The sequence below is a fragment of the Cavia porcellus genome, unplaced genomic scaffold, assembly GCF_034190915.1.
Source record: "Cavia porcellus strain 051 isolate PalLab524CR breed Dunkin Hartley unplaced genomic scaffold, mCavPor4.1 scaffold_22, whole genome shotgun sequence".
NCBI classification, from domain to species: domain Eukaryota; kingdom Metazoa; phylum Chordata; class Mammalia; order Rodentia; family Caviidae; genus Cavia; species Cavia porcellus.
The window spans coordinates 39,286,386-39,301,429 of NW_026947505.1; the positions used below are offsets into that span (position 1 = coordinate 39,286,386).

General features: G+C 33.2%; 1 protein-coding gene across 6 annotated transcripts in view; it reads right to left on the bottom strand.

The window, feature by feature from the left end:
* Nucleotides 1-239: 239 nt before the first annotated feature.
* Nucleotides 240-15,044, bottom strand: part of Qki (QKI, KH domain containing RNA binding) — a 149,848-nt gene continuing 135,043 nt past the window's right edge. The window contains exons 5-8 of one of the 6 annotated variants that reach the window (XR_010041974.1): nt 14,447-14,534; nt 12,883-13,182; nt 10,070-10,910; nt 240-6,160 (exon numbers count right to left, since the gene is read on the bottom strand). Coding sequence is in view for 5 of the 6 variants with exons in the window: in XM_063233091.1 (XP_063089161.1) it covers nt 6,144-6,160; nt 10,070-10,144; nt 12,883-13,182; nt 14,447-14,534 (480 nt within the window). In the remaining variant the exon portion in view is untranslated. Of the gene's footprint in view, nt 6,161-6,704; nt 10,911-11,257; nt 12,188-12,882; nt 13,183-14,446; nt 14,535-15,044 lie in introns of those variants that run through there. The other 5 variants (XM_063233091.1, XM_063233089.1, XM_063233093.1 and 2 more) reach the window with 5 other exon arrangements.

Sequence of the window (15,044 nt, forward strand, 5' to 3'; positions counted from 1 at the left end):
GTTAAATGTTTAGTGTTAAAAGCTTCAATAGAAAGAAGGGCATTTCTGAGCCGAGCATATAGCACAGTGGCAAAGTGCCTGCCTGGCAAGCATGAGGTGGTGAGTTTGATCTCTCTCTCTCTCTCTCTCTCTCACACACACACACACACACACACACACAGACATGCATTTTTGTGGATAATACGCATGAATTTTTTGGGAGAAATAAGCAGTATTGTTGAGAGGATTACGCACATATATACTTTTTCCAGTTGGTTTATTGCACTTCGTGTACAGTCATTTGCAGTTCTCTGTTTACATGTGACCTGGGAACACCTATTCCAATATACATATACACAATGTCCACAATTTCTAAATGTTTTACACATAGCACTATCATACACCACAGAAGCTTTATTTGGTAATCAAAATTTCTCAATAGCACTGTTTAAAAGATATGTTAATTTTAACCCAGAGCCAAGATCTTCCCACAATGTGGTGATGTCTTGTAAAGAAAGGATAGCAAATAAGTAATGTGAAGTCAATATTGGGTAATGCTGCACCTCTTTCATTTCTACCTATCATGAATTAATGCCTTCTTCTCTCCCAAATCCTGGTAATTAGTGCAGCAGAAAACAGAGAAAGGAGAGTACTGTGTTTAGGTTAACCAGTTTGATTCAGCATTGAGTACCAACTGTGCATGTAATTTTGTTAAGGCTTTTCAAAATGTAACAATTTAGATAATTCTACATTAAAGCAACTACAGACAAAATTACATGTATCATGAGTATTTATAAAATAGTACTGTCCATTAAATGTTAAACTATTATCACTTTAAATAAAGATATTAAAGGATTTATGACAATATAGGAAGTTATTTGAGTCTAAGATGTTTTCTGACAGTAATTGTTGTTAAGCAATGGATTATAATTTGGCAATGTTTCATTCTACCAAAAAATGGGGAACAGTGTAACAAACATTGTTATCAAGGAACATGGAAAACCAAACCACCAACCAAACAAAAAACCCCTGAATCTTAAAAATGTCACACATGAGATGTCAGTGTTGGACTTGACTGAAATGATTCAATTTCGCAAAGAGTAATTTCGTTTAAACCTACCTCTTGCATTTTGTGCATTAAGAAATTAAATCTTTTACATTTATGTAGTACTTAGCCTTAACCAAATATCTATCTTGTGTATGAACACACAATCTTTGTTTTATGGACAGGGTGTTTCCCGTCCCCTCAAGTAGACTAATCATGCATTGAGCTAATGCACCAGGATGTGTGCAGATATTTACTTTTATGCTGTTTTACCCTGACATTTTGCCTAAAGGAAAAATACAAAAACAAAACAAAACACTTAACCAAGTACATTAATTTCACTAACTCTGGACTGAACGCTCAATTTTAAATCACTTTATCAAGTAATAGTATCAAACAATAAACTGATTCCAGAATTTTACCATTCCAGGAATTCAGTGGTTCTACATTTAATACTATCCAACCTGTATAAAAGTAAGGTCTATAATACTATTTCACCTTTTAAACTGTTCTGTACAACATTTCCAACATAAAAGGTGACAATATAATGTAATTATACATAAAGTACTTTTCACTAAAAATGAGATGAGACTGCATTCATAGGCTTTAGAAAACAGTAAACTGCATAGAAATTTTCCAATTTAAGTGACAGTACCATGACAATTTGTGTATTAGCAGTCTGACAGACATCTTTACACTTGCACGGAACACACAAACTTGCTATGGCAAAAGGAATTGTTACAGATAGTAGTATATCAAAGATTTGTCTACCTAACAATATTTACTGCCTGTTTCTATCACAGAAATGATTATATTTGCTTACATGGATCTAATAGGGACCAATGAGGATTAAACCAGTTATTGGTATTCTATGAATTTCATAAATGCACATTCATATATGAAATTGAGAATACTTTGATGGTTTGATTGGTTAGGAGCATATTAGTAGTTATGATTTTACTATATATAACTCCGTGCAGCCCAAACTTATAGAACTCTAAATAAATAAAATTTACAAAAATAAACAAATATTTACAAATGTAAAAATTCATCCTGAGAAATTTTTCCATATGCAGAAGTGTTTCACAAAAAGGCAATTATCAGATTGTGACATAAAAACACACACCAAGAGTTAAACTAATTAAGTCATAATTAGAGGTTCATTTGCAGCCAAGAAAAGCATGAGAATAAGAAATCTTAAAACTGATTTACATGCAAGAAATTAATCACATATAAACCCTTCAAATCTCAGCGTTCTTTTCTCCTAAACTTCTTTTATCAATGTTATAGTCTTGTTTGGGAAATGGGTGAGAGAGAAAAACCACCTGAGAAAAACTCCATAATGCACAGGAGGCTTGAGGAGGAAAGAGCTGGAGGATTGCACTGTGGTCATGCATCACTTACTTTGAAATGTCACGAAAAACGGACCCCGTCTGCCTCTGGCCTTACCTATGTTCAGTTTCTTTAGTAAGAGCGGCTGGCTAAACAAGGTGGACACTTCACAACAGGAAAATGTTAAGCTAAAACAGAAACCTAATACAGGTAAAATGTCACCCCATTTTTGCTTTACAACAGGACCATAAAAACACTTACTTACAGAAATAAACCAAATGGTTCAACAACGAATCAAACTGGTATCTCAGAGTACACATCACAATGAATCTCTTTACTCTATATTGCTGTGAGCAGACAGTGATTACTTTGGAGAAGGAAAAATAAAGTGTGCAATTAGTAAGGCAGATGCTGAAAGGCAAGTGGCATGACTAGAAGAGTGCTTTAAACAAATGCTACTTTGTTCCCATGTCTACTGGCACCTATCCCCCAAGGTAAAAGACTAGAATAACCAAAGCCATTTTAACAGTAGTGTGCAGAACTGTCAGCTGACAAACAACATAAAAACGAGTCACGCTATGTTATCTGTGGTCACGTTCTTCAGGGTTAGTCCAGTAACTCAAGACTTTACATTCTTTTGTCTTTGTTTGTTTATTTTAATTAAACATGTAAAGGTTAATAAACAGACATAGTCCAGAGTTAGTAGGTTGGTATTATAACATTTATTAAAATAATGCTATGGGTTAATAGAAACAGCAAAGAACCAAAGAATTAAAATGCAAGCTATGTAAAATCCCAACTAAAACCCAAAGTGTCTAATGTATTCATTCATTAGCTAACTAAAAGCCCAAAAAAGACAAGACACCCAGTATAATAAAGTACTGCAAAACAATTGGCAATTTTCAGTTATCAAAATTGTGAATTTTGCATTTTGTATCCTTTTCTCAATCAAGAAAAAAATTCTTTTTGAATGTTATATAACATACATATAAAACAAGATAGAAAAATACATTATAAACTTGTAACAATGGCTGTAAATACATTATCTTACATGTTTCTCATAGGCAATAGGTTGGTTATGGTACATACAAAGCATGAAACTACTAAGGTAATAAAGAATAGACAAAAAATACATGTCAGCAGTACAATAACATACAAGCGACACTCCCATCTACCCACACTAAAAAATTACATAATACTGTCAGAAAAAAGTCTTAAAAACTACATACTTTAATAAGAAATAAATTCAATAAAGAATGATAATACTGAGAACCAAGGCATTCAGAGATTTCAAAAGTCATGCTTTTTGTTTTGTTAATCCAAAAAATTGTCAACTAAGTTTTCAAAAGTTTGTTCTGAGCCAACATTACTTATAAATGTCACACACTTATTATTTCATACATTTGCTTTCTTTCCCATAAAAGACCTTTGATAAACATCTAAAATGTCCAGGTATTACACAGTTGAGATGAAACTGGATCAAATACTGGTATTATTTTTAACTATCACCTCAAGTGTTTGAGTGTCGCAAATTTATTCAACCAACCAAACACAATAAAATCAAAATGGCACAGCATATATTGTAAATAAATCAAAAACAATTGTATGTGTAACAGAAAGACAAAGCAGTGGCACATTAAACCAAAGCTAGCTGAGTACAAAAGAATGACTGTCTATTGCATAGTAAATAAACTGAAAACGGTTCCAAGTGAAAAACAAGATAATGGAGAGGTCACCATGAAGATGCAAACTGCGCTTCCTGCTGACCTTTACTGTGAAGCTGCGAAGGTATGGGAGAGGGAACGAGTTGATGAGCTGGAAGTTCACTGCCACTTGAGATTTGCCACGTCTGGTACTGAACAGTTAATGATTATTTCCTCAAGTGTTTAGATGTAGGTTTTGCACAAATATTGTTTCAACTACAAAACTGGCTGACCTTCATGAGAAACTGGAAGCTTAAACTGAAACGTAGTTGAGTGTTTACATACACAATGATGCTAGTTTTTCACATTCTTTTAAAGTTAAAAAAGGGGACAAAAAAGGTGTGTATGGAAGGAGGAACAGTTATTAAAGCCAGCAGAAAGATGAACCACACAGTAGGCTGGTATGATATAAAGAAATTTGATTAAATTTGGGTTACTACAAAATACTGTTTTCCAGAATGAAAATCACAAGCTTTATTTTGTGAAAAAGTCTGCTAGGTATACTATTATCTCCAAATTAAGAAAACAGTCAATGTATCCCCCTTCTCCAAATAGAATAAAGCTCTACTTTGTCTGTAATTTCTGATCTGATGTTCAGATCTTACATAATTTCTATCTCAGAATCCTTTGGGCTAACAATGAAGACTGTAATAACCCAAAGTACTCAATGATGATTTTTAAAAGAATGATGTTTTAAAACTAACTAGTCAGACATTAGAAAAGTTATCAAATTTTTTCACAGTATCAGATTTGGCAAATTTGCATCAAAATAATGTGGCACAAATCATAAAATTAAAACCATCAACTCATTTGGCTCCTCTCCTATCTTCATTCACATACTGGGCGACTGAATAACATGCATTAACTTTTATTCCAAGGGAGGAGCTGATCTTACAAGACACTTGACTAAATGACCATGAAGGAAAATAAGGCACTTTCTTTTCTTTAGACTTATTCCAATACTTAAAAAATAAAAAAGAAAGACAAAAAGGCTCTTTTGGTCTTTTGTTTCTTGACAACCACCAGAAAAAATCATTTAATGAAATAAAGGGTTTCTTTGTTCTTTTTCTTTTTTTATAACACTTGAAAGTATAAAATGCTACATTTCCAAAAATATATATTTTTTTTTCTGCACCAGCACCCTTGTATAGTAAAAGTATCTACTTTTTGTTCATTTGTTTCAATGCACTACACTTTATCTACAATTTCATTACATGTATACAGCAAATAGGCAAGCATGGCTTTTACATCCTTAATGATTTTTTTTTTTTCTATACAGGGAGGTTTAAAAAAAATATTTGAACAGTTTGCCCAGTAATGTGACACATAATGCATGTACCTTGTTCTCATATATTTTTTAAGGAGGTGTAAAATAAAGTTTAAGTAATTTTCACTCAGATATTCATCTTTTTAAAAATAGTGTTGCAGTTTTGTTCTTTGCATTACTTTTCAAAACTCCTTGTTAAGTTTTTCTCTCATGGCACACTTTTCTTCTAATACTTCAAATTTTGGCAGGCAATATAAAAAAGGCTGCAACTTTTGCCCTTTGAGGGCACTGTAGTGACTAAACAGCATATCAAATTTTGAATACTTTTTGAAATCACTTCACCATGACATCCCTGACCAAAGGTTCATGCATGATGCATCATCACACAGTACATTCAGAGAGCTTTGACTTCACTATAAGAAGAAAAAGATTCCTAGAAGTCTCTCACAGTAACTGCCTCTGTCATCAAGTAGTTGAGGGCTATGTCTCCCTTCTTAAAGAGAGGCCTTCTTACCGTTCGCTTAGGGTGGGATACTGAGAGATGATCAGTGCTGTGGGATGAGTTGGGCCTTATTGCTTTACTACTATTCAGTGCAGGTGCTAGAACCACTTTCACCCAAATGGGGGGGGGGGGCCGAGTTGGAGAACAACAATTTCTTTGTCTTTTGTTTGGTTAGATGGTAAGACGAACGGACAAGTGCCTCAGCTCGCTGCACTGACGACAGGCAAGCAAAGGCGATTACCAGTTAACTGATCAGCAGGCAGGCATGGTCAGGTCATCATTGGGTGAAGAGTTCAGAGGTCAGAAGGTCATAGGTTAGTTGCCGGTGGCGGCTGGGTGGTTAGAAACAAAAAACAAAACAAAAAAAAGAAAAGAAAAGATAGAGAAGAGATTAGTTTCAGCTAGTGACGGCTTAATGACAACATGAAAAACTAATCACAACTAATAAAAAAAGCATGTTTAATTCTGACAAACTGATTGACACCATCTACAGAATACAATTAAAATCATGACAATTTCATATCATGATTTGAACAAATGAAGAAGAGCCCACTCCCACAAAAAAATAAAAAAATAAAAAAAACTGGTTAACGGGGAAAAAAATAGAAATAAAATACAACTAACAACTAATAGTTAGTAGCAGTCAATGAAGGAAATTGGAAAACAATGAATAGATTTCATATACAGAATTTTGAACAGTCAGTGCAGTTATCAGTATCTGACTGCTATTAAGCATTAGTATTCTCTCAGATGCAAGCATTAAAGCAGCTATTAATGATGATGTGATTATTAATAACTGATGATTAACAGAAATGGAATCTAAAGAAATTTGAATTTCTATGAACAATTTGGTTTGACATAAACTCTGGGCCAAAGTTTCTTTTGTTCAATAAATGTTTATTGCTTTTTCAATTATTCTATTTACAAACAACACAGAGTTTCTTGGCCTCATGATACAAAGCAATACTGTAGTCTAGCAGTGTAGGCAACATCATGGGAACTAGAAAAAGGCCAGGGCTTTTTGCACTGACCAACACTTTCCAGTTGAAAATACTATTTTACACATATAGAACACTTATAAAATGTACTTGCATGTAAACACTGTAAAATCCTGCCATTTAAAATTCTATACCTCAAAAGAGCTCTAAGTACATCAAAAAATAGAAGAAATTTCTAATTGATACCAAAAGGCATTTTAAAACTACAAACAGCTTTCTTTATTCAATTTCAAAGCTAATACTCTGCAAATACAATATAATCTGACATTTCATATACATTCCTGCTTTATATTTTATAGTTTAAAAGAAGCCACCTGTAAAATACTATTTTCTTTTGCAAAATAACAAAAAAAAACTTTTAAAAATTACAGTAAAACATAAAGTAGTTCTCAAGTGGAAAAGTTATCATTTCCAACGTCCTTGACTTGTTCGTTCCTTAATCAACCCTTGTCACACTCTGCTTCACCAAACTTGGTCCACTTAACAGTAGTATAATTTTTAAGACTCATTCAACAGCTTTAATAATTTCTACTATATTCTGAGGTTTGATAGAATTTTCTGTACTGTTGCCATTGTGACTAAGGCAGAGGAGATGTGAATGAAAAGATATTCAGTGCAAAGTCAGATTCTGTGCCATTTCATAAGTCAAAACTCAGTAGGTGTAAAGTTCAGAGTTTAAATGATCTACCTGATGGCCTGATTTATTATCTTCATCTGATGAAAATGTTCTCTACAGTCTATTACTTAGGATAGTGTATAAATACCACAAATATACTGTATCTTCAATGTGCTCAAATCTTCCCTGAATTTCTTAAAACAAAGTAGAACTTTATTTAAATGAAAAATGCTGTTCCAAAAGGAGAAAATAAATATTTACCATGATATAGCCATACTACTTCTTCACAGGTGTTCCAAAATATGGGTTATTAAAGCATTTTTAATATTAAAATTTTGATTAAAATTGTTCAAGTCTCCTTGTACAAATTATCTGTCAGAGATTTTGTAAAATCATTAGCCCAAAAAATTATGTTTCATTGAGTGTGGAATATATAAACAAAACAAACTACCATTTATATATACCAGTATACCTAGAATATATCCTCTGCCAAGTCAAGGCCACCTACAGTACACACAGGTATGGCAACTGTGAAAAACCATTTGCAGTTCATTGCAACTATAGGGTCGATTGGCCTTTTATAAGCTTCAAATCCAGTTTCAAAATGTTTAGAGATGGGTTTAGGTAAAGAACTATGTATTTGTCAACCATGTAGTACTCTAAATGATCACATAGAATTACATGGTTATATGTCCAAGGGCTTTCTCCTTGCATCAACTGAATGTAATAATTTTTTCTTTAAAAGATCTTTAAAAATAAACAGAAACCTCAAAAATAGAGAAAACAGTAGTATTATAAAATAATTTAAATGAAAGGACTTAGACATCTCCCTTAGACCCAATGAGTGCATATGGTGATAGTAACAAGTATATGATTACTTAAAAAAAAAATTCGGTTTGCTGACATTGCACTATGAATAAAAACAGTGATAGAACTAATCCAAACACATGTAACTACAAAAATGCCATGCATGGAATGTACTGACATTTTCCAAATGCAATAAAATCTTCCTCTAATATTTTCAACTCTCTGAAGGCACTAGGGCATTAAGTAAGTCAATAATAACTGTTGAAATTATGAGAAATCTCCTGAAGAGGATGGATACAGGGAAAGGAAATTTATCAGAAACAAAACTACTTTCAAATATTTTTTAGACATTACAAGTATGAATAAACTTCAAATTATTCATGAGATTGTTCATGGGACCCCATTTCTGTAAACTCAAAGTGACTTCCCCCCAAAGTGACTACCCCCCTTCCCTGATCCAGGAAGGGAGGTACCTATGCTGGAGTATGGTACACCTGCAAGAACAACTATAATTACAGATAATCGCTGAGCTTGGGATTGATTCTGTTCATGCAATAGTCACTACAAATTATGTATGTAGCAGTTAAAAATCTGCAAGGCTCTTTTCTCAGGTAAGATGCTAGGTAAATCTTACTAATGCCTTTGAAAAGGCATTACATTTCTAAATGTGGACAACAGATGTGGTCAGGATTTATCAAGAGTATTCAAGGAACTATCTGAACCAGGTATGTCTCATAAATTCATAGAAAATGTAAAAATACAAAGTATATCACATTTTTCTGTACTAAAATTTAGTGTCTTTGGCAAATTTAATTACTAGGTAATAAATGTGCCATGATAGATTTTTAAAAATCCTTTGCTACCATGCTGGAGATCCCTGTGGTTTAAAAACTTAGAAAATAATTCAATGTCAATAAACTGAAAATACCTCCTCTTTAAAGTATAAATAATTTATAAAAGGGTCCAAGGGCATATACAGGACACAAATTACAAATATTGAAAAGGAGAAAAATGAAGACTTATTTTCCAGTCACAGGTTAGTCAAAAAGGATATCCAAAACAACTGGATCTCATATACCACAGAACTTCAGGAGATAATATACCTTCAAATAATGTATTTTAGCAGCAAATAATAAAACTCAAAGGGATTCATTTTGGCAAGATAATAAAAGAATAAGAGGGAGCTGATCTTCTAATTGATTTAAAAAAACCCACTACATGAATAATATCTTCACAGTCCTGACTTTGTTGATTTCAGCTAAGTACTTGACATATACACCCTCATGCTTATACAGTGGCTCAACTGTTTTATAATAAAGAAAAAAATGGAAACTAAATCTTCAATTTTCTCCGAAAAGTACACAGGAGGCATATATTCCTTTACTCCTCTCATTAAAGCACCGTCCATTCAATTCATTTTGCCATACCAACCAAAAATTTTAGAACAATAAAAGGAAAGTTTTAGCAAAAGTTATTACTAAAAAATAGTTAAGGCAACATAAAAAATTTAATAGCTCCCCAAAACAACTAGTTTATGTTTTAGTAGGAATAAATCATAGTACATAATAATAGAAAATTTAATAAGTTAAAATATGAAGGGAGGAAAAACCAAAACAACAAAACAAAACAAAACAAAACAAAACAAAACAAAAAACAATGACAAAAAACCCCCAACCCTTAAACCTGTCAATCATTACAAATGAGTTTAGAAAAGGAAAGGAAACAGTATGTAGGTAAGCAGTTACATTTTTGATCAGGTGTGGTGTTCTATGGACACCCAATGTATTTCTTATAAACAAGAACTGCAGAACTAAACTAACCTCGGTCTGCGGTCACAATCCTTTGGTAAGGATGGACACGCATATCGTGCCTTCGAACTTTAGTAGCCACCGCACCTAGTTAAATTGCAATTACCAAGACAAAGTTAGAAAACATACATAAGGAGGGGAAAACATTAACAGCAGGTTTATCAAAATGGATTTCAAATATTCATTTACTACAAAAGTTTAAGAAACATGTTAAGGCACAGTAGTTTTAAAATTAATTGTAATATGTCACATATATGCATCTATTAATATTGCATTCATTTCAAACACGTTGGCCTTAACCTATCTTATTCATTCATTTACAGTCCTCAAGTTACAGTATTTCATGAACTCTATTAGATGCAAACATATTTGAGCTTTACTAGTCACATATTCACTGAAGTGCCTTTCTTCCAGCAGAACTAAATAATGCCATATTTAATACTGACAATTATTTACTAACCTTAAGACCACTTCCAGAGTTGGTTACTTTAAAAAGGTTTGAAAGCAATTCTTAAAGCCTACAGACTGTGGTTTTAAACTCTGAGTCAATAAGTATGAACTGCAATGAATTAGGTGATTAGTAAAGCAAACAGTATAGTACACTTAGCAGTCAGTACACTACTATACACTCCTTTATAAATTACCATTACTTTGTGATATTACAGATGAAACCAAATTAATAACATGATTTTACTTTATATCTATGTGCAAAAAGTGCAAGTAAGCCACTGACTGCTAGGCTAAGCTTTTTCCCCGGAGGCTGCTGAGACTAAGCATTTGTTAAATTCAGATCTGATGAGAGTTCAGTTAAGACCGATCTTGAATTCTTAGCCTTTCGTTGGGAAAGCCATACCTAAAGATAAAAGGAAGGGAATTAAAAATTAGTCATCAATGAAGATCTGATGCTAATACCAATCTCCTCACTACCACCAACACACATGTCTGCATCTGTTTTGAAGGGCAATGCTTATTTTAAAATAATTTAATGTGAGACTTTATATATAGCATGCATGTTATCTGTGTGCAAATTTATTGTAATTCGGCAATTTTAAGTAATTTCCTCAGTTCTCCAAGGGGTAAATATCATGTTTTACTGCTTAGGTAGCAAAATAAAAAATAACATTCAACATAATAGATAATTCTTTTTCATTTAGGACTCATTATTAATCACCTTATGCATGTTAATTAGGTGTTTGTATATTTTGCTCTTAATTTTGCCAGTCTAATAATAATTAAGATTTCATAATTAAAAATTTCCCCAAACAAAAGACATGTTACTTCACAGTAAGAAATGAATTGCTTAGCAATGTTTCTCATTTTTTCTATGCAGTAAACTGGTCCATCACCCCTTTTTCATTTTAGATAACTAATTATACACAAGTCAAATTAACATGGCAAAACCAGGGAGATCTTGCACTGAAAGTCCTGGATGACAGCTGGTGGTTAAGAGCCCCAGCCCAGTAGGAAGTCAAAAGTCCTAACTCCTCGGGAACAGATGCTGTGGGTGCAGCAGAGAGGAGTTCTGGGGGAGAAGGGAAGAAGGAGCATGCATGGGCCATAGGACAGAGTATTAATAGAAAGGAAAACTTAAATAAGGTTATAGGTTACATGTTATTTTAAAAACGCTTCGAGAAATGTGCAACAGAGACAAGCCTCTCATCAACAGCTCTGTGGTACGGCTGACCTATATTACTATGTACAATGACTTAGACATAAAGCATATACAACAAAATGTATTTGTTCATAAAACAAAAGGCACCTGAGTGCATGCACACACACAGATAACATACAGAGTGCTGTGGCTTTAATTGAACAATGAATTTTCAAGTTTAAATCTTAAATTCAGTTCATTAAATATTTTCAACTTTTATAAATCAGTTATTAATGGCTAGGGAGGGAAAAAACTTTAAAAGATCCAAGTTCTAAAAGTCAACAGCATGCATGCAGCACCAAGGTCATATACAATTCAGGAAAAAAAGTATTCAATTCTGTCTGGTAAAACAAAGGGGTTGCACGGAAACAGTTTGTTCCACATTGACTGGTCGTGTTATAACAGCTGCTGTATTCTAGTCCTTCATCCAGCAAGTCAATGGGCTGAAATATCAGGCATGACTGGCATTTCAATCCACTCTATAAAAAAAAGGCATCAATAATGTCTTTTTCGAGCACACATTTTTTTGTTCATGTAAAACTAAGCGTTTATAGTATGAACTTAATTTCAGCTTTCAGTGTGACTCTGAAATCAGTAACTTAGTATTTACTTATCCATGCCACACTGTACTACTGGAATTAGAGAATTATTTCTCAAGTTTAATGATAACTAGAAATTCAAAAAACAAAAACTGAAAATCCTAAAGGATGTAACTATGAATCTGGCCCTATTTTAAGTGATCACAAACATTTAAAAACACAATTAATACACATTTTATAAAATTCTGAAAATATTTTCACACAGAAGTTAAAAAAATTTTAGCTGCCAAGTAAATGAGTGAGACAAAAATACAACTTTGGGAAGTGGAGCTTCCCAAAAGCAATAGGGCAGTGGGGTTGGGACCTAAAATAAAAGTCAACAACAACTTCAGTAATGTCAAACACTGAAAAGTATTTCCTTTTCAAAATTCACATAGAAACTATCACAACCAAGTGAATCTAAATAAAACTAAGGAGCAGTTATTTAACAAGGGAACTGTTAAACTGAAATAATCTTTTTAGTCTTTCCTAACGGAAATTTATTTTGCCTCCCTAAAATTGATAAAAATCATTTCAAGGCCTAAGGCAGCAAATTCATGAAGAATGTCATTAACCACTGAAGGAAAAGAACTTACCTAATACACCACTGGGTTCAATAGGGTACTCAAGAATCGATGTAGCTGGTGCCAACGTGTACGGGTATTCATAGGGTGTGTAGATTAACCCAGCCTCAGGCCCTGGAGGGACTATTGCAGCAGTGGGGTGAGGAGTTCCGTTTGGCATGACAGCGGTCTGTATTTGTCTGATCAAAGGCATTATGGTAGGACCAGCTGGCGTAGGAGTACGAAGGGCAGCTGGAGGAAGAACAGGCGCAGGCCCAGTAATGATCCTTGGAGCAGCTTGGGCTGTTGCTGCAAGAGAAAAGGCAAGGGCTGCTACAGTAAGCAAAGAAATTTAGAAAGAAGTACAGGGACAGCAGTATAAAATATGGGAAAATGAGAGAGGAATAGAAAAAAGAAAAGAAAAGCAAGAAAGAAGAAAAATAAAAGGAAATCATTAGTACATGCACTGATCACACAAAAATGTCAAAGCATACCAATCAAATGCAATCAGCTTTTCCCCCTTCCCAATGTGATTAAAATGTACAAAAATTCAAAAGCCATTGTAAAACAAACAAACAAACACACACACATACCCCCTCACTGAGACTGTTAAAATGTTGTATTTGTTTGTGTGTTTGGAATTTGTCTTTAAGGTTTCATGAGAAAAAGGTGCACACAGACACACAAGAATGACACTTGCATTAAAGGATGTTACCAAAAAAAATGCGTAACTGGAGTCCACAGAAACACAGTTTTGGTATATTTTCAAAGTGAAACTTCAGCTTCAAATTAAAGAGTAATTTTCATTATATTAAGTCAGGGAAGTAACCATTAGGTATATATATATGAATTACCCAAATCTTAAGAATACAGAGTCCTCTTTCTAAATTTATAACTCAAAATGATATACTCACATTCTGAACTACTTGTAAAGCAATTTCTTTCACCAACTGGGTTGTCTACATTTTGAAAGTTGGCTGAAATTTTAAAATTGTATTGTTTCTGAATTAGTAATTTAAATATGCTACCATGTTCATAACAATGGTGTGTGTAAACCTTAAGTTGTCTCAAAATATAAATTTCATATCACTGCAATAATATGAAAAATCATTTGTAATTTATAAAATCATTCCCATATCCCTAAAAAAAAAAAGATTGCAAATAGTTACTACCCACTGATCTCTGTGAACTCATGTATGAACTCAATAGAGAAAAATACTGGAAGGGAAACATGCAAGCAAAAAAAGAATTCAATAGAAGGATCATTTCATCCACGTATAAAACTTTTTTTAAAAAGCTTTCACAATTTTTTCTTTTGGATAAATATAACATCAGCTGGAAGCCTTAAATTCTTGAAATTCTTAGATCTGAAGGATAAAATTTCATCTGAAGCATAGGATCTTAACATTAATACCAAGAGAGTTGTAATTAATGAAAGCATCAAAAATAGGGCCATTGGTCCCATAGTAAATGACACATTTACTTCAACTCTTCATATCAGCTCTAATTATTCATATATTCTGATGCCAAAAGGAGAGAGGCTAGTTGACAAAAACAGCTTAGAGAGCACCACCCTCAGGTCAGTTCTCATTCTTACGTGATTTAATGTTGGCATCTCGGTAGGTGCCATTCAAAATTGCGAGCTCCATCAGCTGCATCTTCTTCAAGCTGTCTTCTCCTTCTGCCTACACATGGAAAACACAAAAGCATTATAAGCGTTTCAGATTGTTCATATATCTGAGAGTTAGATCTATATACAAACCTTAAATAAATACCATATGACTACAACCACCTGTTTCCTTCAGAAAAATACAAAAAGATGAGGAAAGATGATGACATACTGAAGTCTGTTTTTTCAGTGATGGTGTACCAGAATACAAAATATACTTTAAATGACCTCTGGTTATATTTCTATTTGATAAAAAGGTTTTAATATATGCTATACTAATTTAAAGTTCTCCTAAAAAAGTTTTGTACTTTTTTTGCTTAATATCCCCAAACTCAGATGTGTTCATTACGAGAAATACACATACGGCTTTTAAATATACAAGATTTTTATTGTGGTATTCAGCTAAAAGAATATTGCTAATTCTACAAAAGGAAACTTTAGATTAACTGCAATTTAAAAATTCTAAAATTATATATACTACTCTTTATGCCTCCATCTTTCACCTATCAATCTAATTAGGCAAGTG